Source organism: Cupressus sempervirens, chromosome 7 (genome assembly GCF_028749045.1).
Source record: "Cupressus sempervirens isolate cs-2001-9-10 chromosome 7, ASM2874904v1, whole genome shotgun sequence".
In the NCBI taxonomy this organism is placed as follows: Eukaryota; Viridiplantae; Streptophyta; class Pinopsida; order Cupressales; family Cupressaceae; genus Cupressus; species Cupressus sempervirens.
Window position 1 is genome coordinate 780,612,915 of NC_143124.1, and position 25,280 is coordinate 780,638,194.

Here is a 25,280-nt window from a genome sequence, read left to right on the forward strand (position 1 = left end):
TGACACTTTCCCACTTGCATAGTAAGTTTCCTACATGTCATTATGTGCCTCTAGGAATTAGATGCCAGTTTTTTGATTGTAACCTTTGAGTTAGTGTACTTTTAAGATTCCTGTACTTAGTAAGTATTTATACTTTGTGATTTGTTAACTCGTTTGGGACTTGAGATTATCTCCTCAGCACGGTGGGAGTGGACCACTTAGGTTTCATGCAGTTGGGTTGTAGTGTTTTTTCACTCTTATCATTTGAGATTCGTTTGAGACATCGTGGTTGATGTGTCCTTTATGATGGTGGATATGTATCCTTTCACTAATGATTAGCGTATGTTAGATGATGCTATCTTATGCTTATATTTGCATGTTAGATTACTTTCTGCATATGATGTAGTATGTATAGGTGTGACATTCCTACTATGTTAATACTGATGTTCTCTTCGGTGATTTGAAATGTTACGCACAGAGGGATGGCTGGGATCCACGATGGTCTAATGATGCTATTTACGGTTGGGAGGAACCGTGCATTTAGTTTATTATGTTTGATCTTGGATGTCTATATCTTCTATGATGATGTATCATGCATGACATGTGATTATCTTTACTTTGTCATATCATGAAGTAGAGTAGGATGATGTACCTTATTTCACATATGTATATTCTTTTAAGCTTTTCATACCCTGTGACATCTACAGTGGATGATTGAGCATTGGAAAATGTAATTGGACTTATTATTATTTCATATGGTTGTTGTATTAGATGGATTCAATAATGTTAGTTGATTTAGATGTAACTGAACGTTAATGGATCCTTAAAGAATATAACCTGTTATGTATGTCATGTTTACTTTTAGATGGACATTGCTATTGCTTCCGTTATTGTGTATAAGTTATAAGTGGTATTTACTTTCATGTTTAAAAAAAAAAAAAAAACGCTACCAAACTTAGTGAGATTCTAGGTTAATTCTTTGGATCCCTTGGCGGAGCATTACAGAAGCCATTAGAACAATCAAACTAGGTTTTCCTGTGAGAGTGCTGAAAGGTGCTTCTTGCGTAGGCATTACAATAGCAGGAGCTCAGTGCTGTGAAAATCCACCTGTATTTGACATGCCAAATCAACGTTACATTGCTAATGAAACCATCAAACACATACTTATGGTGATGATTATTCCACTGAGCACAAACAATCCAAGGCACAACGTCATTCAGGAAAGAAGCCGCTTAGATGTTGAAAATGCTGAAGATATATATACATTCATATGAAATTGACATGAATAGTCAAGAGATTTATGATTGTCTTCCCATTGGTCTAAATCAGGCACATCACAGCAGAATCAGATGAATAATGGAGCACTAATGCAATAATATCATTCTTCTTCCAATTCTAAGATTTGTGTAAGCAACTTTCTTTTGATTCCAGTCTACATTGTGATACTAATTGATCATGGTTACCAAGCATTTCGGCTGCAAAACTCGTATCTACTTCTCTTTCGCTCTCAAAACTATTCTCGAGTTGTATAATGCTTTCAAATGATCCGATTTCATCCAAGTATTGGGTTTCAATCAATGCATGCAGATCATCATTAAAACAAAAGTTATGATCTTCTTTCTCCTTAATATGGGCCGAACTATCACACCCATCTGATATTAACATCTCAGTACCTTTATTTTTTGATATACGATTATTGTTTGATATACGATTATCTTCAATAGAAGTAGAAGAAGAATCACTTTTATTAGGACTGCATGGTTTTGCAGCCCTCTTACTGAGATGAGTGTTCCAGTAGTTTTTAATTTCATTGTCTGTTTTCCCAGGAAGACGTTTTGCTATCAGCGACCATCTGCCATTCATTACAGGCAAACATATAAGAAATAGGTCAGAAACTTCTGAGTCTCATGAATAAATTAAGGAGGACCATGTTTTGTTTCAAAATTTATGAATAGTCCTTTCTTTATTAAAATTAAATATGAAATATGAAGGTTACATATGTAGAAAATAAAGTTGGGAGATACAAGATCATTTTGAGAGAGTCCACTTGATACTAGGTCAAAAATAAAAAACTATTCATAAAAAAAAGTTACGAATAGACAAACAAAATATTATGTAAACCATAATCCTTTTATATACAAATCTTTAACTTTTTAAATGTAAAGAATAAACAAAGAAATGACTTAAGAAGGCATCTAATAATCAGATGATTATGGGAACTCTCAATATTTGCTTTATATTCTACTAATTATTTGTAGTGTGGTTCAATTTATAAGAAAAATCACAAATAATTAAAAATTATTGAAATAGATTTCAATATGGGGAAGACATTGTGAGAGGGAGAAGAATGGGAGATATGGGAAGGCCATAGATATAATGTATTGACAGAAGGAGGAAAGGGAGAGTGATGTGCATGTGTGCATGTATGCATCGACACAAGCGTCCATGCATGTGACTTTGTGTGTTTGAGTACATGTACATGTGTGTGTTTGTGTGTGTGCATATGCATGTGCGTGTGTGTGCACATGTGTATGTGTGTGTGTCATAGAGAGAGAAAGTCTTGGACATAATTCAAAATAAAACTTAAACTCTAAAAGTAAACGAAATTATAATCTATGTATGTAGCAAATTGACCCTAAATATTTGAGCATTGAACCAAACTAAAATTTAACTATAAGAATACACTAGACCAAATTTATTGTTAGGAAGAAACCAATAAAAAGTTTTCCCTATTAGAAATCAATATCAAAATTTATTTCATAGTTTAATAAATTTGTGTTTGCTTCCTACCCCTATAACACCCCAAATACAAGAGGCAATCAAATAGAAGTAAAATAATTTTATTAATTTGAAAAATAAAAAATTTCACATATATACATTAAAAAATTAGAACATCAAAAATTCAAATAAAAATATTCAAATTTATTTGGTATTCTAACAGATATGAGGCCTTAAACAATCTTCAAATTTTTTTCAAAAAATAAGAAAAAAATTCAGCAAAAGAAAACTATTGATTCTTGATGATTAATTTTAATAATTTTTTATTAAACTAACTTATAAATACTTCTTGTTAACAAAACTCCATAATATTCACCACCATATACTATTTCTTATCTTTCTTTTCACAAGCTTTCAAACAAAGAACTGAATTAGCAAATTTTGAAAATGTTATTATTTTCTTCTTCTTATTTCTTCTTATAATTTAGTAGAATGTATAAATGGTCTCTAAGTTGTTTGTTGATTACAGGTTTATATGTAATGATATTATTCTTAAAATCTAAAAATATTATTAGACTTTAAAAGTACTCATTCTATAATATATTAGAATCTACAAAAAGGGTGCATTTCTTGTAAGATATAATTTTTGATAAAAATATTTGTCTTGATTATATTTTATATCGAGTTATATTTCATTATCATACATATTTCTTTTTATTATTCTTTATTCCTTCTCTCACGTATTTAACATGATAACTGTACATATTTCTTTTTTCATTCTTTTGTTGACAACGTTCTATTTGAAAATAATGATTAAATTTAAAACCCAATACAATAAATAAATCTTTATCTTTATCTGTATATAAGCACTATATCTAACCTTTTCATGTATGATAAAAGGGCTGTTTTAGTAAGTACCTAGTACCAAGTAGGCGATACATTTTAATAATGAGGTCATCTTCCTCTGGAGAAATATTACCACGTTTTATATCAGGATGAAGATAATTCAACCACCGCAATCTGTAGCTTTTCCCACTCCATTTTAGCCCTGCAATTGCAGATCACTCCATTCATCAATTTATATTTTATATTCAATCAAGTTAAATGAAAACAGGCTAAGATTTCAACAGGTTATAATGTTTATTGTATGTAAGTTGAATGTTGTTTTTATATGCTAACTGTATATAGTATTGTGCATGAAAAATATAGTAGTATGATAATTTTCAATAAATAAATATATTGAAATTATTTTAAAAGAATTTTTGGGATGGGTGACCTCTTCTGGTGCTTCACTCATGTGAGCATCACATAGATCTAGATTCGATGAGTGCTAAGTGTTCCATTTATTCTCATGAGAGATGCATTCATATTTAATCACTACTCATGAAACATGGGTCAATGAGTTTGACTCAAAATCACACAGTTAAATCATGGGAGCAATATCACAATTTGACTTGTTGTGGAAATTATCTCCTACTTATCAATCGATGAGCTTAAGGGGCTTTCTAATGCATGGTTCATAAAGTGGGGTTGCAAGCTTTGGGTTTAACCATGGAGGAAACTCGTAGTTAAGTGTGCTTAGGCTGGAGTAGAATTGGGATGGGTGACCTCTTGAGAGGTGCTTCACCCCTGTGAGCATCACCTAGATCCAATGAGTGCTAAGCATTCCATTTATTCTCATGAGAGATGGATTCATGTTGAATTTCTACTCATGAAACATGGGTCAATAAGTTTGACTCAAAATCACACATTGAAATCCAATTTTTATCATAAATAAAATTGTTTATTTATAGAGAAATTTGAAATTTGAAATTATTTTATTAATTTTAGTAAATTTCAATTCTTTTGTTAATTTTAGTTGTTCGAGACTAGTGGTTGACAATTTTAATTTATATAGAAACATACAAATACATTGAAATATATTCATTGTATTAAATTATTGATAATGTTATAGTCTAAGTTTATTTTAGTATATTGACTCAAATATGTTTGTAGATCTAGAGGAAGATATCCAATAATAACTATAGCTAACTTAAAAAGTTGTATACAAGAACAATAACAATAAAAAAGAGAACTGTTAGCTATCGTATCTTCTCCTATTCAATATTTTGGAGTCATTATAGCTAGAATGGCTATTGAACTCCAATTTTTCTATTAGATGTCTTATCTTAATAGGTTTCTAATTAAATTATTTATCAATATTTTGGAGCATATTGAATAATGTATCATGAGAATGAAAACAAAAAAGAATTAGACAGATAATTATTCAAGGACCTAGATTTGTCACCAAAATGAATTATAATGACAGCATTTATGAAAGATTTGAGTGTTACGAGGATGACCTTGAAATGTAGAAAATAAAACATTTGGAGTGTCACTTCTTTAACTATACAAAACTACTAGTCTAATACTTGACGAACTTCAATTCAATTTTTATAGTTAATAGATTTTTGGTTCAAATTACTCATAGATATTTCAATTGATATTCCACAATCTATCATATCAGATTGCAAAAAAAAAAAAGATGAGTGTCACTTCTTTTTGTTTCAATTTATTAATTGATATAATCAAATACATGATTTCTTAATTTTTCTTAATGAAAGTTTAGTCCGGAGAAGTTTAGACATATGGATTGTAGTCAATAATTTTTTTAATCTAATAGCCAAATAAAAATTGAGAGATATACATTCTATTCATTTTGTAGCAGCACAATAGAAACACAAATCTGTCATCAGACTATAACTATTCAAATTAATAAATAGTCTAAAACCTTGTAAAACATATTTTTAAAAAAAATTGGTAATATTTATTAAAAGGCTTTTAGATTAAATTATTCATCAATTTATCCTAAAACTGTATGTCAATTAAAGGAATTAATTTTGCGACAGGCTAATCTCCAATGATTTTTTTTCAAATTTTTTGTCATTTTGGACTACAAACTATGCAGATAATGAAAATCAAATGAGGAGAAAAATCTATGATGTTTTCAATATTTAGAAAATTGGTCAACTGTACAATTTGTAGAAAAGATAGTAGCGCCCATTACTTTTTGAGAAATAATTCATAACAACCAACATTTTAAACATTGATAATAATAGCATTAATGAACATATGTTACTTGTTTTGTTTGGCACATGATTCCATGCACCAACACCATTGTTTTCAATATATTTAACTAAAATGAAATCTTCTTCGGCACTCCATGGTGTCCTCTTTCGAGGATCTTTTGAACTGCTTGGAAACCTCCTCATCTCAGATTCAACTCCCTAACCCATTTGGTGAGCGGAATAGGAATACGTATTCCGGAATAGAATGTATTCCTGTTTTCCGTTTGGTTCAGCGAATATTTGATGGGAATTTGCAGACTTGAAAATTTATGTTTTCTAAAATAAAAAAAAATGGAATAGGAATACGTATTCCAATACTACCTATTTTGGTGGAATTGCAAAACCCCATTTTTGGGCCAAAAATAGAATACGTATTCCATTTTTGCTTCGTATTCCAATCCCGTTTTGGTGCATCCAAACAAGGAATTCACAATTTTTGGAATACGTATTCCAGAATATGTATTCCTATTCCGCTCACCAAACGAGCCCTAACTTCCTCTCTTTTCATTTGAAACTTTAAAGACAAATGATTAATAAGCTTATGAAACACAACAAAAATGTACATGATAACAGTACTTTGAATAGAAATAATACGATAAGTATGAATCTATGGAGACAATTTAAGGGAGAATTTCGAACCGTTAGAAATCACCATAAACAAAACGTGCACCAATCTAACATTCTCTCTCATAAAGGACGACTGCTGACTGTATTTGTTATCTTCATTCGTCCATTCATTTCAAAGTAGACAATAATGTACATTGTAGAGTTGTTTTCACTCTCATTCATCCAATCTGATTGGCTCCACGTTCTTAAAAACATTAATGGTATTTTTGTCTACATCGTTTGGTTTGGTATTTTGATATATATGGCACTTTATATATTCCTTTTTATTCACATGTGTCTTTTGTTTTGATATTTACTATTGACTATGTATCTTTTTGGTTTCATTCTAATTTATTCACTCGTCTTTTTGATCATATGTTTACATCATTTTTATATAAATTATGAGTATATTAGACAAATTATGAGTATAAGGAGTTAGTTTATGTTAACTTTAAGAAGCATGTAGAAATGTATTTTTTCATATTTTACAAAGGTGTTTTCACTCTAGTGCATCCACTCATCTTGTGATGACATGTCTACATCATTTCTAGACAAATTATGAGGTTGTTAGTTTATATTAGCTTTAGGTAAGTAGCTTGTAGTAAGATATTTGTCACATTTTGTAAAAAATATCTTTGATTCACTCTAATTTTTTTTTATATTCAACTATTTATACCTTGATAACATGTAGATAGATAATATTCAAGAGTCTTTAAATTGTGCTCTACAATTTCTCTCTTGATTTTCCACTCATTTTTATTCATAATTCATGGAAGCTCTTGTTAGGGATGATGTTTCTTCCCCAATCCCTTAACCCCCTTTGGGGATAGATCCTTGATGTAGAGACCACAATGCATGAAACCATCTAGTTTATGGATTATTATAATGGAGTGGGTATGACATTCAAACTTGACATCTCTAAGTCTTATGATAAAGTCAATTTGGCTTTCCTTTACAATGTGTTTATCATGTTGGGCTTTAGTTAGGGTTTTGTTAGCATAATAAGGGATTGTGTGGGAATAGTTAGCATAATAAGGGATTGTTAGCATAATTTGGGATGTGGTCAGATTGTCAGAAAAAGACAAGGAACCAGTGTAAACTATTAAGAATGACCCTTCTCATGGAACATTCATTGCGTAGATTGTGTTCGTACATTTCCTCAAAAATTGAAGGTGAAGCCATTGGAACATTCAAACTAGGTTTTCCTGCGAGAGTGGTGAAAGGTGCCTCTTGCATAGACATTACAATAGCAGGAACTCAGTGCTGTGAAAATCCACCTGTATTTGACATGCCAAATCAACGTTATATTGCAGATGAAAACATCAAGCACATACTTATGGTGATGATTATTCCACTGGGTACAAACAATCCAAGGCACAACGTCAATCAGGAAAGAAGCCGCTTAGATGTTGAAAATGCTGAAGATATATATACATTCATATGACATTGACATGAATAGTCAAGAGATTTATGATTGTCTTCCCATTGGTCTAAATCAGGCACATCACAGCAAAACCAGATGAATAATTAAGCACTCTTGCAATAATATCATTCCTCTTCCAATTCTAAGATTTTTCTAAGCAACTTTAGTTTTGATTTCAGTCTAGATTGTGAAACTAATTGATCATGGATACCAAGCATTTCGGCTGCAAAACTAGTATGTACTTCTCTTTTGCTCTCAAAACTATTCTCCAGTTGTATAATGCTTTCAAATGATCCGATTTCATCCAAGTATTGGGTTTCAATCAATGCATGCAGATCATCATTAAAACAAAAGTTATGATCTTCTTTCTCCTTAATTAACATCTCAGGACTATCACACCCATCTGATATTAACATCTCAGGACCTTTCAGTGCTTCTTTTCCAATGGGTTTATTGTTTGATATACGATTATCTTCAATAGAAGTAGAAGAAGAATCACTTTTATTAGGACTGCATGGTTCTGCAGCCCTCTTACTGAGATGAGTGTTCCAGTAGTTTTTTATTTCATTGTCTGTTCTCCCAGGAAGACGTTTTGCTATCAGCGACCATCTGCCATTCATTACAGGCAACCATATAAGAAATAGGTCAGAAACTTCTGAGATTCATGAATAAATTAAGGAGGACCATGTTTTAAAAAAAAAATTATGAATAGTCCCTTCTCTATTAAATTAAAATATAAAAGTTATATATGTAGAAAACAAGGCTGGGAGATATAAGATCATCCTGAGAGAGTCAACTCGATACCAGACTAAAAAACAACAACTATTCATGAAAAAATATGATGAAGAAGAACATTTTATAAAATGAACAAACAAAATATTATGGAGTCCATATTCTTTTTATATACAAATCTTTAACTTTTTAAATATAAATAATAAACAAAGAAATGACTTAAGAAGGCATCTAATAATTAGATGATTATGGGGATTCTCAATATTTGCTTTATATTCTACTAATTATTTGTAGTGTGATTCAATTTATAAGAAAATCACAAATAATTAAAAACTATTGAAATAGATTGCAGATATTGTGAGAGGGAGAAGAATGGAAGAAATGGGAAGGCCATAGATATACCGTATCAGCAGCAGAAGGAGGAAAGAGAGAGTGATGTGCACATAATTCAAAATAAAATATATCCTACACTAAACATTAAAACTTAAACTCTAATAGTAAACCAAATTATATTCTATACATGTAGCAAATTGACTCTAAACATATTTGAGCATTGAACCAAACAGCTAGACTAAATTTATTGTTAGGAAGAAACCAAAAAAATGTTTTCCCTATTAGAAATCAATATCAAACTTTATTTCATAGTTTAATAAATTTGTGTTTGCTTCCTGCTCCTATAACACATCGAATAAAGAGGAAATCAAATAGAAGTAAAATAATTTTTTAAACATATATACATTAGAAAAATGGAACATTAAAATTTAAAATCAAAATACTCAAATTTAATTGGTATTCTAGCATATATGAGGCCTTAAAGAATCTTCAAAATTAGAAAAAAAGAAAAAGAAAAAGAATTCAAGAAAAGAAAATTATTGATTCTTGATTATTAATTTTAATAATGTTTAATTAAACTATCTTATAAATACTTCTTGTTAAAAAAAATTCCATAATATTCACCACCATATACTATTTCTTATCTTTCTTTCTACAAGCTTTCAAACAAAGAACTGAATTAACAAATCTTGAAAATGCTATTGTTTTCTTCTTCTTATAGTTTAGTAGAATGTATAAATGGTCTCTAAGTTGTTTGTTGATTAAAGGTTTATATATATTCTTCATAAAATCTAAAAATATTATTAAATTTTAAAAGTACTGCAAAAAAGTTGCATTTCTTGTAAGATATAATTTTTTATAAAAATATTTTTCTTAATTATATTTTATATGAATTTTTTTAAAAAAAAATTTATTTTCATAATTTAATACTATTTAATGTATATTTCATTATTATACATATTTTTTGTATTATTCTTTATTCCTTCTCTCACGTATTTAAATATTTAACATGATAATTGTACATATTTCTCTTTTCATTATTTTGTTGACAATGTTCTAATTGAAGATAATGATTAAATTTAAAATCTAATATAATAAATCTTTATCTCTGTATAAGCACTATATCTAACCTTTGCATATATGATAAAAGGGTTATTTTAGTAAGTACCTAGTACCAAGTAGGCGATACATTTTAATAATGAGGTCATCTTCCTCTGGAGAAATATTACCACGTTTTATATCAGGATGAAGATAATTCAACCACCGCAATCTGCAGCTCTTCCCACTTCGTTTTAGCCCTGCAATTCCAGATCACTCCTTTCATCAAATTGTTTTGAATATTCAATCAAGTTAAATGAAAACAGGCTAAGATTTCAACAGGTTATAATGTTTATTGTATGTAAGTTGAATGTTGTTTTTATATGCTAACTGTATATAGTATTGCGCATGAAAAATATAGTTGTATGATAATTTTCAATAAATAAATATATTGAAATTATTTTAAAAGAATTTTTGGGATGGGTGACCTTTTCTGGTGCTTCACCTCTATGAGCATCACATAGATTTAGATTCGATGAGTGCTAAGTGTTCCATTTATTTTCATGAGAGATGGATTCATATTGAATCACTACTCATGAAACATGGGTCAATGAGTTTGACTCAAAATCACACAGTTAAATCATAAGAGCAATATCACAATTTGACTTGTTGTGGAAATTATCTCCTACTTATCAATCGATGACCTTAAGGGGTTTTCTAATGAATGGTTCATAAAGTGGAGTTGCAAGCTTTGGGTTTAACCATGGAGGAAACTCATAGTTAAGTGTGCTTAGGCTAGAGTAGAATTGGGACAGGTGACCTCTTGAGAGGTGCTTCACCCCTGTGAGCATCAGCTAGATCCAATGAGTGCTAAGCATTCCATTTATTCTCATGAGAGATACTCATGAAACATGGGTCAATAAGTTTAACTCAAAATCACACATTGAAATCCAATTTTTATCATAAATAAAATAATTTATTTATAGAGAAATTTGAAATTTTTAATTTTTTTTAAAATTTTACTAAATTTCAATTCTTTTGTTAATTTTAGTTGTTCAAGACTAGTGGTTGACAATTTTAATTTATATAGAAACATACAAGTACATTGAAATATATTCATTGTATTAAATTATTGATAATGTTATAGTCTAAGTTTATTTTAGTATATTGACTCAAATATGTTTGTAGATCTAGAGGAATATATCCAATAATAACTATAGCTAACTTAAAAAGTTGTATACAAGAACAGTAACAATAAAAAAGAGAACTGTTAGCTATCGTATCTTCTCCTATTCAATATTTTGGAGTCATTATAGCTAGAATGGCTATTGAACTCCAATTTTTCTATTAGATTTCTTATCTTAATAGATTTCTAATTAAATTATTTATCAATATTTTGGAGCATATTGAATAATCTATCATGAGAATGAAAACAAAAAAGAATCAGATAGATAATTATTCAAGGACCCAGATTTGTCACCAAAATGAATTATAATGACAACATTTATGAAAGATTTGAGTGTTAGGAGGATGGCCTTGAAATGTAGAAAATAAAACATTTGGAGTGTCACTTCTTTAACTATACAAAACTACTAGTCTAATACTTTACTGACTTCAATTCAATTTTTATAGTTAATAGATTTTTGGTTCAAATTACTCATAGATATTTCAATTGATATTCCACAATCTATCATATTAGATTGCAAAAATACAAAAGATGAGTGTCACTTCTTTTTGTTTCAATTTATTAACTGATATAATCAAATACACGATTTCTTAATTTTTCTTAATGTAAGTTTAGTCTAGAGAAGTTTAGACATATGGATTGTAGTCAATAATTTTTTTAATCTAATAGCCAAATAAAAATTGAGAGATATACATTCTATTAATTTTGTAGCAGTACAATACAAACACAAATCTATCATCAGACTATAACTATTCAAATTAATAAATAGTCTCAAACCTTGTAAAATTTGTTTTTAATAGTCTATAACTATCAAGATCACTCCTTTCATCAAATTGTTTTTAATATTCAAGTTAAATGAAAACACACTAAGATTTCAACAGGTTATAATGTTTATTGTATATAAATTGAATGTTGTTTTTATATGTTAACTGTATATAGTATTGTGCATTGAAAATATAGCTGTATGATAATTTTCAATAAATAAATATATTGAAATTATTTTAAAATAATTTTGGGATGGGTGATCTTCTCTGGTGCTTCACTTCTGTGAGCATCACGTAGATCTAGATCCAATGACTGCTAAGTGTTCCATTTATTCTCATAAGAGATAGATTCATGTTGAATCACTACTTATGAAACACGGGTCAATCAGTTTGACTCAAAATCACATAGTTAAATTGTTAGAGCAATATCACAATTTGACTACTTGTGGAAATTATGTCCTACTTATCAATAGATCAGCTTAAAGGACTTTCTAATGAATGGTTCAGAAGGCAGAACACATGTTGAATGTTTTACAAGTGGGGTAACTCCATAGTTAAGAGCACTTACGCTAGAGTAGTACTGGGATGGGTGACCTCCCAAGACGTGCTTCACCCATGTGAGCATTACCTATATCTGATGAGTGCTAAGTGTTCCATTTATTCTCATGAGAGATGGATTCATGTTGAATTTCTACTCATGAAACATGGGTCAATGATTTTGACTCAAAATTACACATTGAAATCCAGTTTTTTATCATAAATAAAATTGTTCATTTATAGAGAAATTTGAAAATTTTAATTATTTTATTAATTTTAGTAAATTTCAATTCTTTTGTTAATTTTAGTTGTTCAAGACTACTGGATGACAATTTTAATTTATATAGAAACATACAGATACATTGAAATTAATTTGTTGTATTAAATTATTGATAATGTTATAATCTAAGTTTATTTTAGTATATTGACTGAAATATGTTTGTAGATCTAGAGGAAGATATCCAGTAATAACTATAGCTAACTTAAAAAGTTGTATACAAGAATAATAAAATTAAAAAAGAGAACTGTTAGCTATAGAGCTATCATATCTTCTCCTATTCAATATTTTGTAGTCATTATAGCTAGAATGACGATTGAACTCCAATTTTTCTATTAGATATCTTATCTTAATAGATTTCTAATTAAATTATTCATCAATGTTTTGGAGCATATTGAATAATGTATCATGAGAATAAAAACACAAAACAATCAGATAGATAATTATTCAAGGACTTAGATTTGTCACCAAAATGAATTATAATAACAACATTTATGAAAGGTTTGAGTGTCAGGAGGATGGCCTTGAAATGTAGAAAATAAAACATTTGGAGTGTCACTTCTTTAACTATACAAAACTACTAGTCTAATCCTTGACTAACTTCAATTCAATTTTTGTAGTTAATAGATTTTTGGTTGAAATTACTCACAGATGTTTTAATTGATATTCCACAATCTATCATATCAGATTGCAAAAGAGCAAAAGTCTAGTATCACTTCTTTGACTATACAAAATCACTGGGACACTTTTAGACTAATTTTATTTCAATTTATTAACTGATATAATCAAATACATGATTTCTTAATTTTTCTTAATGAAAGTTTAGTCTGGAGAAGTATAGACACATGAATGGCAGTCAATAATTATTTTAAGCTAATAGCCAAATACAAATTGAGAGATATACATTCTATTAAATTTGTGGCAGCACAATAAAAACACAAATCTTCCATCACACTATAACTATTCAAATGAACAAATAGTCTAAAACCCAGTAAAACACATTTAAAAAAAAAAAAAAGTAATACTTATTAAAAGACTTTTAGATTAAATTACTCGTCAATTTACCCTAAAACAATATATCAGTTAAAGGAATTAATTTTGGGACAGGCTAATCTCCAATGATTTTTTCTATTTTTTTTGTTATTTTGGACTACAAACTAAACTATGCAGATCATGAAAATCAAATGATGAGAAAAATCTATGATTTTTTCGAGTTTTAGAAAATTAGTCAACTGTACAATTTGTAAGAAAGATAGCTGCGCCCATTACTTTTTGAAAAATGATTCATAACAACCAACATTTTGAATATTGATAATAATAGCATTAATGAACATATGTTACCTGTTTTGTTTGGCACATGATTCCATGCACCAACACCATTGTTTCTGATATATTTAACTAAAATGAAATCTTCTTCGGCACTCCATGGTGTCCTCTTTGGAGGATCTTTTGAACCGCTTGGAAACCTCCTCATCTCAGATTCAACTCCTAACTACCTATTTTTTCATTTGAAACTTTAAAGACAAATGATTAATCAGCTCATGAAACACAACAAAAATGTACATGATAACCTTACTTTGAATAGAAATAATATGATAAGTATGAATCTATGGAGACAATTTAAGGGAGAATTTGGAACCGTTAGAAATAACCATAAACAAAACGTGCACCAATCTACCATTCTCTCTCATAAAGGACGACTGCTGACTGTATTTGTTATCTTCATTCGTCCATTCATTTCAAAGTAGACAATAATGTACATTGTAGAGTTGTTTTCACTCTCATTCATCCAATCTGATTGGCTCCACGTTCTTAAAAACATTAATGGTATTTTTGTCTACATCGTTTGGTTTGGTATTTTGATATATATGGCACTTTATATATTCCTTTTTATTCACATGTGTCTTTTGTTTTGATATTTACTATTGACTATGTATCTTTTTGGTTTCATTCTAATTTATTCACTCATCTTTTTGATAATATGTTTACATCATTTTTGGACAAATTATAAGGAGTTAGTGTATATTAACTTGACCAAGTATGTAGAAAGGTATTTTTTAATATTTTATAAATGTGTTTTCGCTCTAGTGTATCCACTCATTTTGTGATGACATGTCTCCATCATTTCTAGACAAATTATGAGGTTGTTAGTTTATATTAACTTTATGTAAGTAGCTTGTAGTAAGATATTTGCCACATTTTTGTAGAAAAATATCTTTGATGCACTCTACATTTTTATATATATTCAGTTATTTTTAGCTTGATAACATTTAGGGAGATAATATTCAAGAGTCTTTAAACTGCTCTACAACTTCTTTCTTGGTTTTCTACTCATTTTTATTTAGAATTCATGGAAGCTCTTCTTGGGGAGGATGTTTCTTCCCCAACCCCTTACCCGCCCTTGGGTTCTGTTTCTGACATGGACTTGAAGGGATCTATCAACCCTACGATGATTGATCTATTGGAATGTGTTGTTGCCCCTTGAGATATGTTGCACAAAAACCCTTTCATGGTGAACTCAAAAGGTGCATTGGTAAGTGGCCCTCATAGTGATCTAGAATCAATTTTGGTGGATTTTGTATCTAGTGAGGATGACACTGAGATTTCTCTCCCCAACTCTTTGGTTGAGAGAACATTGGATAATCTAAACTTGGCTCTTATTGAGAGAATTTTTACCTCCGCCCATCCATTGACATGTTTAGAAGAATGTAAACTCAAGAGAAGTGTTATAGTCTCAACCACACCAAGTGTGTTATTTCTCTTCAAATTGAGCACTCTCAAAGACTTGTCTTTGATCCTCTTTTGCTCTTAGATTAATGATAAGCACTTCCTAACCCTTGCCAAGTGGAAATCAGGGTTCAGTCCTATTAGGTAGTCATTTTGCACGAGGTCAATGACAGGAATCCATTGTGTAATTCCTCTCTTCAAAAGGTAATCTTTTGGGATCAACTCCAAGGTTCAGTATTTGTCTTGCACCATACCAAAATCTTCTCAATTAAAGATAAATGCCATTGTTCATGAGGAGGTCTTTGTTGGTTCTACTATGATCTTGGAATGAAGTAAATATGTTTGCTATCTCAAAATAACACACAAAAGAACAATATTTTTGCATTTTTTGGTTTTTAATGAATGCAATTCTAATAGTGCAACTAAAATGAGTTCCTATTCTAACAAGGGGTTAGGAAAGCAAATAAAAAAATTAAAAGTAAATAACATGAAATTGAAATAACTTGAAATTGAAATCCTAAATGGACATAAGCTATAGAAAATAACACACTGTGAATTAAACTTTCGAAGAAATCGGTAGGAAACCAATGAAAATAGGAGCAATGCTTCCTAGAATCCATTGATGCAATCATTGGTGAGAAACTTTAACAATCATATGATATTTCACCTTTCATCAAATCGCAAGGCCATGGAAAGTGTGCTCATGCGAGACAGAAGGCTATGTAGACACAATTTGATGATATCTTCTCAAGCTTGTTATTTCAATAGAATTCGTAAATCTGTAGCAAACACTAGAACTAAAAGATCACACAATTAGAAACAATGCAATAAACCTTTGGCTCAATCACAATCTCATGAATAAAATTCACAAAAATATGACACATTCAAGCAAAAATCACTACACTCCAAATGTGAGCACCAAAAGCATAATTTTATTGCATAATAACGACAGCCCTTGTTACATTTTACAATGGGGTATTTATAAGAAATCATCTCTTCAATTTGTGTTGAGAGTGAGAGATATCTTTATGCAATAAAATGCTTTTAAAACATTAAAACAAGCTAAACATATACAAACTAACAATTAATCTTATGCTTAGAGGGACTCCATCCATAGTTTATTCATTAATTGGATGCATGAGCCCTTTACATGTCAAAAACAAAGAAAGCATGAGAGAGAAAGTAGGAAGAATCCATCAGTCGAAGTGGAAGTGCATGGAGCCACCAAAAATAGAAGCTAGTCCTTCACTAGGTGTGTGTCAGAGTTAAACTGCCATCATAATGTGTTCCCAATGCATGGAAAGTGTTATTTTGGAATTGGCAGTTAACTGTCAGCACACTTCTAAATTGTGGAGTTATGGACTTGCATACGTGTGGGCCTGTATGGAAATGCGGAGCTGTAGACCTAAAAAATGTGCACTTGCATAGCTGTGGACCTAGGCACCTCAATAGTTCAAATCGCCAAAAAATCAAAGTTGTCAATTTTGAAAATAGTTTCTGGGTTATGCTCAAATGAGGTTTTAGATCACTTTTGTGTACATACTTTGCCCCTTTTTGATGATTTATACCCTTTTTATAACCAATCACTTCCATAAACTTGAACTGCTTCTGCTTCTTCAATCTAAAATCCCAAGGCACCTGCATTGAATCTTGTCGTTAATAGTTGCATAAGATGAGGAACCTATTCCACTTCATGTGTCCAAGCTTTGCATCTTTGATCTTTTTCTTCTCTCCAACTACCCAATCCTTTTCGACGAGAAACCAAGTGATCTAGATTATCCAAAACGATCAAATGTTTGAAACATTTTTCATATTTTTTCGCAAGATTTTCTAGGCATTTTGAAATGGGTTTTTCTAAGGTCTTTTGCTCAAAATTTTAAGTCAAAACCTTTGTTGGTCCCTAAAACTAGGCAACCAGAGGCTCACTATTTTAGGGACTGAAAATAGATCTTCAGTTCTTCTTTCCAACGGTGTAAATAGTTCTGAAATTAAGCTTTGAGTCAAAAGTTATGACCCCAACAAGTTGAGGATGTCCTTTTTACCTACACAAAGAAACACATATTAGTTTGCAGAGATGAAAATTCTTAATTAAGACAAACACCTCTGAAAAAAAAAATTGGTGCACCTTGTGCACCTCGAAGGTGCACTAGGTGCATCCTTTTATTTTATTTCAATTATTATTATTATTATTATTATCATCATTCTTTAAATTTTTTTTTTTGGTTTTTTGAAAAAATGTGCAGGTGTATGGCACAAAAGCATGTGTGAGGAGAGCGTAGAGCTCATGGAAAGGGCGCATAGTTTGTTATTATGGGTGCACGCACTAGGAGGGCACACATGCTGCACCTTCATGAGGGGTGCGTGTGGCGCCACCATGGAGGCCACGCGCGACATGCCTTCATGAAGGGCGTGCATGGCGTCGCTATGGAGGGCATGTGTAGCGTGTTTTCATGAGGGGTGCGCATGGTGCCATGATGGAGGGCATGAATGGCACGCCTTCATGAGGGGCATGCATAATGTGTTTCCATGGAGGGCGCACACGACATGGGTGTGTGCGGTGCCTTTCATGAGGGACGTGCACAACACATCCATGGAGGGTGTGCACAATGCCACCATGGAGTGTGCACGTAGCACTACTATAGAGGGCGGGCACAAAAAATAAAAGAAGGGCACAGTTGTTCAAACACACCTTGTGTGCGATGAGTGGAAAACCAAAGTGCAATGAGAGTAAAATGAAATGTTAAGGGGGGAATAGGTTTTATAGCCCCTCGGGTGCATGGGGTGCACATTATGGTTGCAGGTGTGCGGTGTGCACCTCGCGGGCTGTATGCGCAATTTTTAAATTTTTTCTATTTTTTTGACTTTTTTGGTTTTTTAATTTTTCAAATTTTTACTCTTTCAACTCTTTGAATTCTCAAGATCCTAAATTGTGAGTCCAGGGATCCAAAAAAAGTTGGGGGTCCCCATTCCTAGTAGGGAATGGGGCGTGCATTGTGGAACCACAACAAGTCCCTTAATAGAGCTAAGTAAGATGACCTTTGTGTGGGTTCGTCTACCATATCTTCCCCTTTAGTTTTGAAATGAATGAATTTCTAGGTGGATTGACTCCTTTGGTCACTATATCTCTGCAAACACTATTACTCTTATCAAATCTTGTCTTCATTTTGCCAAATTCTATGCCAATGTTAATGTTAACAATAAACATGTGAACTTTGTGGTCCTCAAATCTCAATTGGGGAAATGGATGCAAGCCATTTTATATGAGAATTATATTCTTTACTTCCAAGGATACAACTCTAAAGCTCACACTATGGCTGGTCGTAATTCTCCCAAGGACAAGGTGTTTGAACATATACTCGAGGAGAAAGTACCTTCCCTGAATGCCTCTAATATAGAGGAGACTTTTCTTGGTCCTATTTCCTCCTCCCCTACTCCACATGTGACCACTCTAGTCTTCATTGATCTAGAGGAGCTTAGGATTCCTTTAATTTCTCATCCCTTTGGGGAGAGTGGTACCTGAGGCCACCAGCCTTCATCCTGCCTAACTATTGATTACAACATTAAATATTTTGATAGTGTTCTAACTCCCAGTGATTCTTTGGATATCCTTGTGATGCCCACTCTCGAAGTTAGTATAATTGTTTCATCTACTATCAATCTTCCTTCTATGGATGATTTGAATTTGGCTCCCTCTCATGGAAAGGTTCTAGTGGGCTTAAGGTATATAGAGGGAGAATGCCAAGTGTTGAAAAAGAAGACAAGCAACAAGAATGTGGATGTTGGCATCAAAAAAAGATTGGAAGACCGTTAGAGATGTCTAGAAGACAAAAGTCTATTTCAAGAGAAATTAATGAAGGTCTACAACTCACCTTCGACCTCAACCTATAAAGTAAGAATGGTTTTACTCTCTTGGAATATTATGGAACTAAATAGCCCTAAAAAATTAATATTTTTTTAGATAGTATACTATAGATTAGAAGATTGTTTAAGGAAATGGTGTTGATATTATGGTAAGGAGCTCATTTCTTATATTCAAAATCTATGACAACTTTTGGGGGAATTACAACCCTTTGAAACACAACATGTGTCGATATATCTAAGTTTGTGAGTAATATTGGGCTCTTTGATATAGATCTATTTGGAAACCCTTTCATATTGTCCGATAACAAAAAGGTTCACAACTCATCTAGGTTATATTAGGCCACTTTTTATTTTCCTCCTCCTAGGACATTACCAAGAACTAACTTTGAACATAATCCTTTTCTCCTCAAAATTTCAAGGACCGACATGGCTTAGGCCCTTCTTTGTTAGAATTAAGTCATGTGGTCCTACCGCTTGTGTTTTAGGGATATGGTAAATGATTGGTGGTCTACCCTAGTTAAGGGTTCTTTTATGTATTATATTGCAAAGAAACTTGAAATTATTAGAGAAAATGTGAAAGGGTGGAGTAAAAATAATTTTGGAGATATCTTCAAGATAAAAAGAGACTTAAGAGAGAAAGTTGAAGAGCTTTGATAACATATGGTATCAAATGACCTCTCCCTTGTATTGCACTTAAAGTGGAAGACTAGAGGAATAAATGAAAGAACAATATGGGTAATAACGAGATGTTTTGGAAACAAAGTTTTCTATTCAATGGATCCATGAAGAGGGTCATAACTCAACCTTATTTCATAAGATTACCAACATTGACAAAAAGAGGGACATGATTAATTCCTTATTAGATGATAATTATGAGGAGGTCTTTGATATGTTCAAACTTGGTTAGCTATGTTCAAATTACTTCTTTTGTGTGTTTAATAAGAATAATAATAGTGACACAATTCCCTAGGACCAACTGCTTATCCACATCTCATAGCTTATTACTATTCAACATAACAACCCCCTCCTATCCAAAGTTAGTAACGACGAGCTTAGAATGAAATTCTTTGCTATCAATCCTTACAAGTCCTCAAGTTCATATGGCTTTACCCCAAATTTATTATAGGGTTTCTAGGACATTTTTAGTTATGATGTTACCATGGAATCTAGAGAATATTTTATAATTGGTAAGATTTTGATGAAGATGAATGATACTTACATTGTATTGGTCCCTAAAAAAATTGACCGAAATTATTTGAATGACTTTAGACCCATAAGTTTATGTAATACATTCTACAAAAGGCATTACAAAAATTTTGGTTAATAGAATAAAATCCCTTCTAAATAAGATTATTAGTCCAAATGAGAAGGGCTTTGTCTCAAGAAGATAGATCCTTAATGTAGAAACCACAGTGCATGAAATCATCTAGTTTATGGATTATTGTAATGGAAAGGGTATGAAATTCAAACTTGACATCTCCAAGTCTTATGATAAAGTTAATTTGGCTTTCCTTTACAATGTGTTTATCATGTTGGGCTTTAGTTAGGGTGTTGTTAGCATAATAGGGTATAAACACAAAGTTGTCTCACCTTTCAGGATGACTTATCAGAACTACTAAATTTGAGTATTACTATCTAAAAATTAATTTTGTTCAAACACATGATCTTGATAAATTTATTCTAGCTAAGTTATATATGGTCTAACACTTTTCCAATTGGAAATGTCTATTAAATGCATGTTTTATACTAGTTAGTATTTAATTACTAAAGAAATAAAATTATTTCATAAAACTAATGTTTCAATAACTCTTACTCTTTTATATTATTATTTTCTAATAACATATAAAAATCATTTTATAGAGCTCAATGTCATGAATATTCTCATCTAGAGTTCATAGTGTTTTAATTAGATATGTAGTATGTTGTAATTAAAAAATTCTACAAATACGCATTTTAACACTCGAAAAGATTTCAATTTTAAGAAAGAAAAAAATATTAAATCATATCAAATAATTAAAAATTTATGTGGTGTTCTAGAGGAGAGAGTCCTCCTCTAGAATCTATAATTTTTCTTTTGGTTGGAATACATTTATTTTGAAAAATATGGTTGGAGATGAAAACTATCGATTTGAATAAGTTGAAATTTGAATTGTTATAAAAGAGAAAATATAAGTCTAAATATTTTTTTAAAATTTCTGATTGTTCTAGCTACATATTTTATCTATAACATAATCTAATATCAAAGGGAAATACGTTTATTTCCATTTCATTTTGTGGTGGGAACTAGACCCCTAGTTTCTAGTATTTTTTAGCAACTAAAAAGTTATCTTTAAAAATAAGAAAATATATCATTTCTTATTCCAAATAATTATTAAAAATTATAATCCTAAAATTCATCCATTTCTACACATTTCATTAGTTTACTTCATTTTTAAATTCTAAATAATAATACTACTTTTATGTCATTGAAGGTGAACAATTATACTTTTGTTAGCCTTTTCCTTTGTAAAAGGGTGACATAGGTTTGTGCTTTTACCCAATAAGGGATTGTGTGGAAATAGCAAAATTCTCAAGTTTGGTCAATGGGAAACCTTGGGTCATAATATCCATTTGTAAAGGACTTAGACAAGAAGATCCCCTATCCTCTTAGACTTTCATCATGATGGTAGTGGACTTAGGGTGAAATATGAGGATCCTAGTTAGTTTGGATAGAATTACCCTTCCCCCCTTTGCCTTGCAATAGTTGGTAAATGAAACCTTCTTTGCAAGATCTTTAGTAATTGAGACTAGTGAATAATAAACCCTCCTTATCCATTATGTTGTTGCCTCGGGGTAATGTATCAAAGTTTATGAGAAGAGAAAAAAAAAATCTTCTTTAACATAGTTATGGACCTCCAATTAAATTTTTTGAATATTTTGGGTTGCCATTTTGACAATCTCTCCTCTACCTACCTTGTGTTAAATATGTCAAGGCCAAGTTTGAGAACTCTATCTGTGAGTGGTCATAAAAGAAACTTATTGGGTTGAAAGGTAAAACTCTTAGTAGTGCTTGAAAAATATAGTTACTTGCATCTAATCATTAAGGTGTTCCTCTTTACTTTTTCTCTCTATTTAAGATTATGGGGTAAATGGTTGAAAATTTTCAACACAAAAACATAGGTGGATGTTTCTCCTGCTCTTTAACTCTAAGTTCTAATCTTCCTATATTTGGCAATTGGATTTTGCTAATATGAAGTTATAGTGGGGTGAATTATAACATTGAGCAATTCACTATGGATTGACATTCTCCTTCATTTTAACCCCATACTCAACTTATTTAGTAGATAAATACCTCCTTTTTTTTGTTGGTGCATTTGGAAGGAGCTTCTATATGAGAACATCTCAATCTCCTTCTGGAACATCCTAGGAACCCCCTTGAATTCTTTTGACATTTAGTATTCCAAGGATTGGAGCCCGTGAATTTTAATCTAGTACATACAAGAATGGAATGGAAGTTGAAGGGTAATTCTTAAGGACTCCAATGCTCAAGTAAGATTTTATATTTTTTTCCCCCTCCATAACCAAATTTTTAATTGAGCTAAAGACATGGACCTACTTTGGAGTCTTAAAAGTGCCCTCTCCATTAGGACTAGGAGAATTATGGTGGAGGGTGATTTTAAAGTTATAAATTGATGTTGTTAGGGAAAGTACCTAGATATATTTATGTTTGATAGAATATTGAGAGACATCAAAGGCCTCCTTTCTAGATTTGGAGAAACTCACTTGTAAGACACACTTATAGAGAAGGGAACTTAGTGGTTGATTCCATGTCAGTTGTTGGTTTCCAGTTGGAGGGATTTTAGTGTTGGTATGCTATCAATTGGCCATCATTGTGTTCATAATGTAGTGTAATCACACTAGTACATTTTGGAAAATGTGACTATGTGACTAAAACATTTAGTCACACCACCAAATGTTTTAGTCACATGACTAAAATTGATCATATGCCACTATTTCTTTGCAATGTACAAGTATAGGTGACTTAATATGAGATTAATTTGGTCACTAGGTAAAATCACAAGATCAGTCAAATAGAAACAACTAAACAAAATACCAAATAAATGACTAAATAAGTAATTAAATAAATAATTAGTCACCTAAACACAAACAACTAAATAATCTACCAAATAAATGACTAAATAAGTGATTGGATAATTAGTCAGTCATAATTAGTCATTTGTACTTTCCCTCTTCAATTTATTGAAGGTTTTTTTATTAATGGATCAAGTTAATTTTACTTTCAATAACTCATTTATGACCCTTAGACCTTCTCTTTCTCATACTAATCATACTTTCACTTTTCATCTTCCTAGATAAAGGATGCTTTGTTAAATATGTGGGGAGAATTTCCTAACCATTATGGGTTCTTTGATCAATATCACAAACTAGTTGAGTTTACCTCTAAGAGGTATATCAATAAATGGGTGGATTAATAATGTTTTTATTAATTTAATTCTCATCTATTTATATTCTTAATTGTTTATTCCAATTTTCATAATTAGAAGAATTATGAATTTATAACCAATTATAGAAAAATGTAGTAAAAAACATTAACAATTTATTACTAATTAAAAATACATTTAATGACATGTACAAATGATATTTTTTATAAAATATCAGAAAGTAGGTATGGATTTTCATTTGGAGGGAATTTCACACAAATGATTATTTGGTATATTCCTTTGTAAGGAATGAAGGGTGAATAGAGAAAAAAACAATCATGAATAATGGATCCTAATGAATGACCTTATGTTCTTTTTGATAATATGCCATGTAAACACATTCCATAGAGTCATTCCATATAATATAGTCAATAAATTTTTTTACCTATTGTAATAAATGATAATCAATCACCCAAACATATTTGATAATATAATTAGTCACTCAAACATATTGATAAAATATTATTACTCCTTTATATTAATATTTAATAATATTCATTCTTATGAATATGGGTTCTTATGAACTACTACCTATGAAATATATGTGAATGAGTTTAACTAGAAAATTATATAGCTAAATCAATATAACAATATCATAATTTGACTTGCTATAGAAAAGACCACATACTTAAAATATACAAATGTTAAATAGATTGAAATTGGAAAAATAAATATAAATGACTATTTAAAAGTTAGAGAAAATAAATGTAAAACTATAAAAATATAGTTAAAAATTAATGATTTAAAAATTATAATTAAATTATTTATAATTTATTAATCATTTAAAATATAATTAATAAGATTGAAATAATATTAATGTTTCTAATAAAATATGTAAAGCTTGGTATACATTTGGAGGGAGCTTTTATTTAATAGATTTTTTTGTTGCAAAAAAAATGGAGGGAAATTATTGCCCTTTTGGTTAATGTCGTTATAACATTTCATTATAATTTTTTTTTGCTAAAAAGTGCATTTGAAGCCTCTTTTAGTGTGAATTTCTCATTTCTCCTCCTTATATTCTCTCCTAATTGGACCAATCATTGATCACTAATCTCTATGTCTACTGCAACATTATCTCACTATTGAGGATATACATGACAAATACAATTGAAAATCCATAGCAACCCTTCATCTAGCAATGTTTCAGGCAAGTTTTGATGAGGCAAAGGAGAAAGACCAACAAGGAGTTCTAGAGAAGCATCAAATAAGATGAGCATCTTGAGAAAAGAAGATATAGACTACTTAGGTGGATGGGTAAAGTGGCTTATTTTCTATCTTTTTGATAGACCTCATATTATCTTTTCGAAATATCAGAGCAATGTAATGTCCTTTGTTGTATATTTTTAAAATTTATTAAGGTTACATAGTAAAATAAACTATATTGAAAGTGGTGCTTCTAGAAATGCCTTCAAAATTTTTTGCTTTGTAATGTCATAGTTAATAAAATGGGGTTCTCTATCTAGATATATAATGGTTCTATAAAGAACTGGCAATTGGTAGTAGGGATCTAT

At 30.7% G+C, this 25,280-nt stretch overlaps 1 protein-coding gene across 1 annotated transcript; it reads right to left on the minus strand.

The window, feature by feature from the left end:
• Positions 1–7,505: 7,505 nt before the first annotated feature.
• On the minus strand, positions 7,506–14,272 carry LOC149549657 (transcription factor MYB1-like). The gene is made up of 3 exons (XM_089794948.1): positions 14,042–14,272; positions 10,067–10,196; positions 7,506–8,442 (listed from the first exon to the last, which is right to left on the minus strand). The coding sequence occupies exons 1-3, from the start codon at positions 14,172–14,174 to the stop codon at positions 7,959–7,961; spliced, it is 747 nt and encodes a 248-aa protein (XP_089651074.1). The 5' UTR covers positions 14,175–14,272; the 3' UTR covers positions 7,506–7,958.
• Between the last annotated feature and the right edge of the window lie 11,008 nt (positions 14,273–25,280).

Coding starts and splice junctions, on each gene's coding strand:
- LOC149549657 (XM_089794948.1), bottom strand. CDS start 14,174: ATGAGGAGGTTTCCAAGCGGTTCAAAAGATCCTCCAAAGAGGACACCA. Junction 10,197..14,041: donor TCATGTGCCAAACAAAACAG/GTAACATATGTT, acceptor CTGGAATTGCAG/GGCTAAAACGAAGTGGGAAG. Junction 8,443..10,066: donor TATCGCCTACTTGGTACTAG/GTACTTACTAAA, acceptor AATGAATGGCAG/ATGGTCGCTGATAGCAAAAC.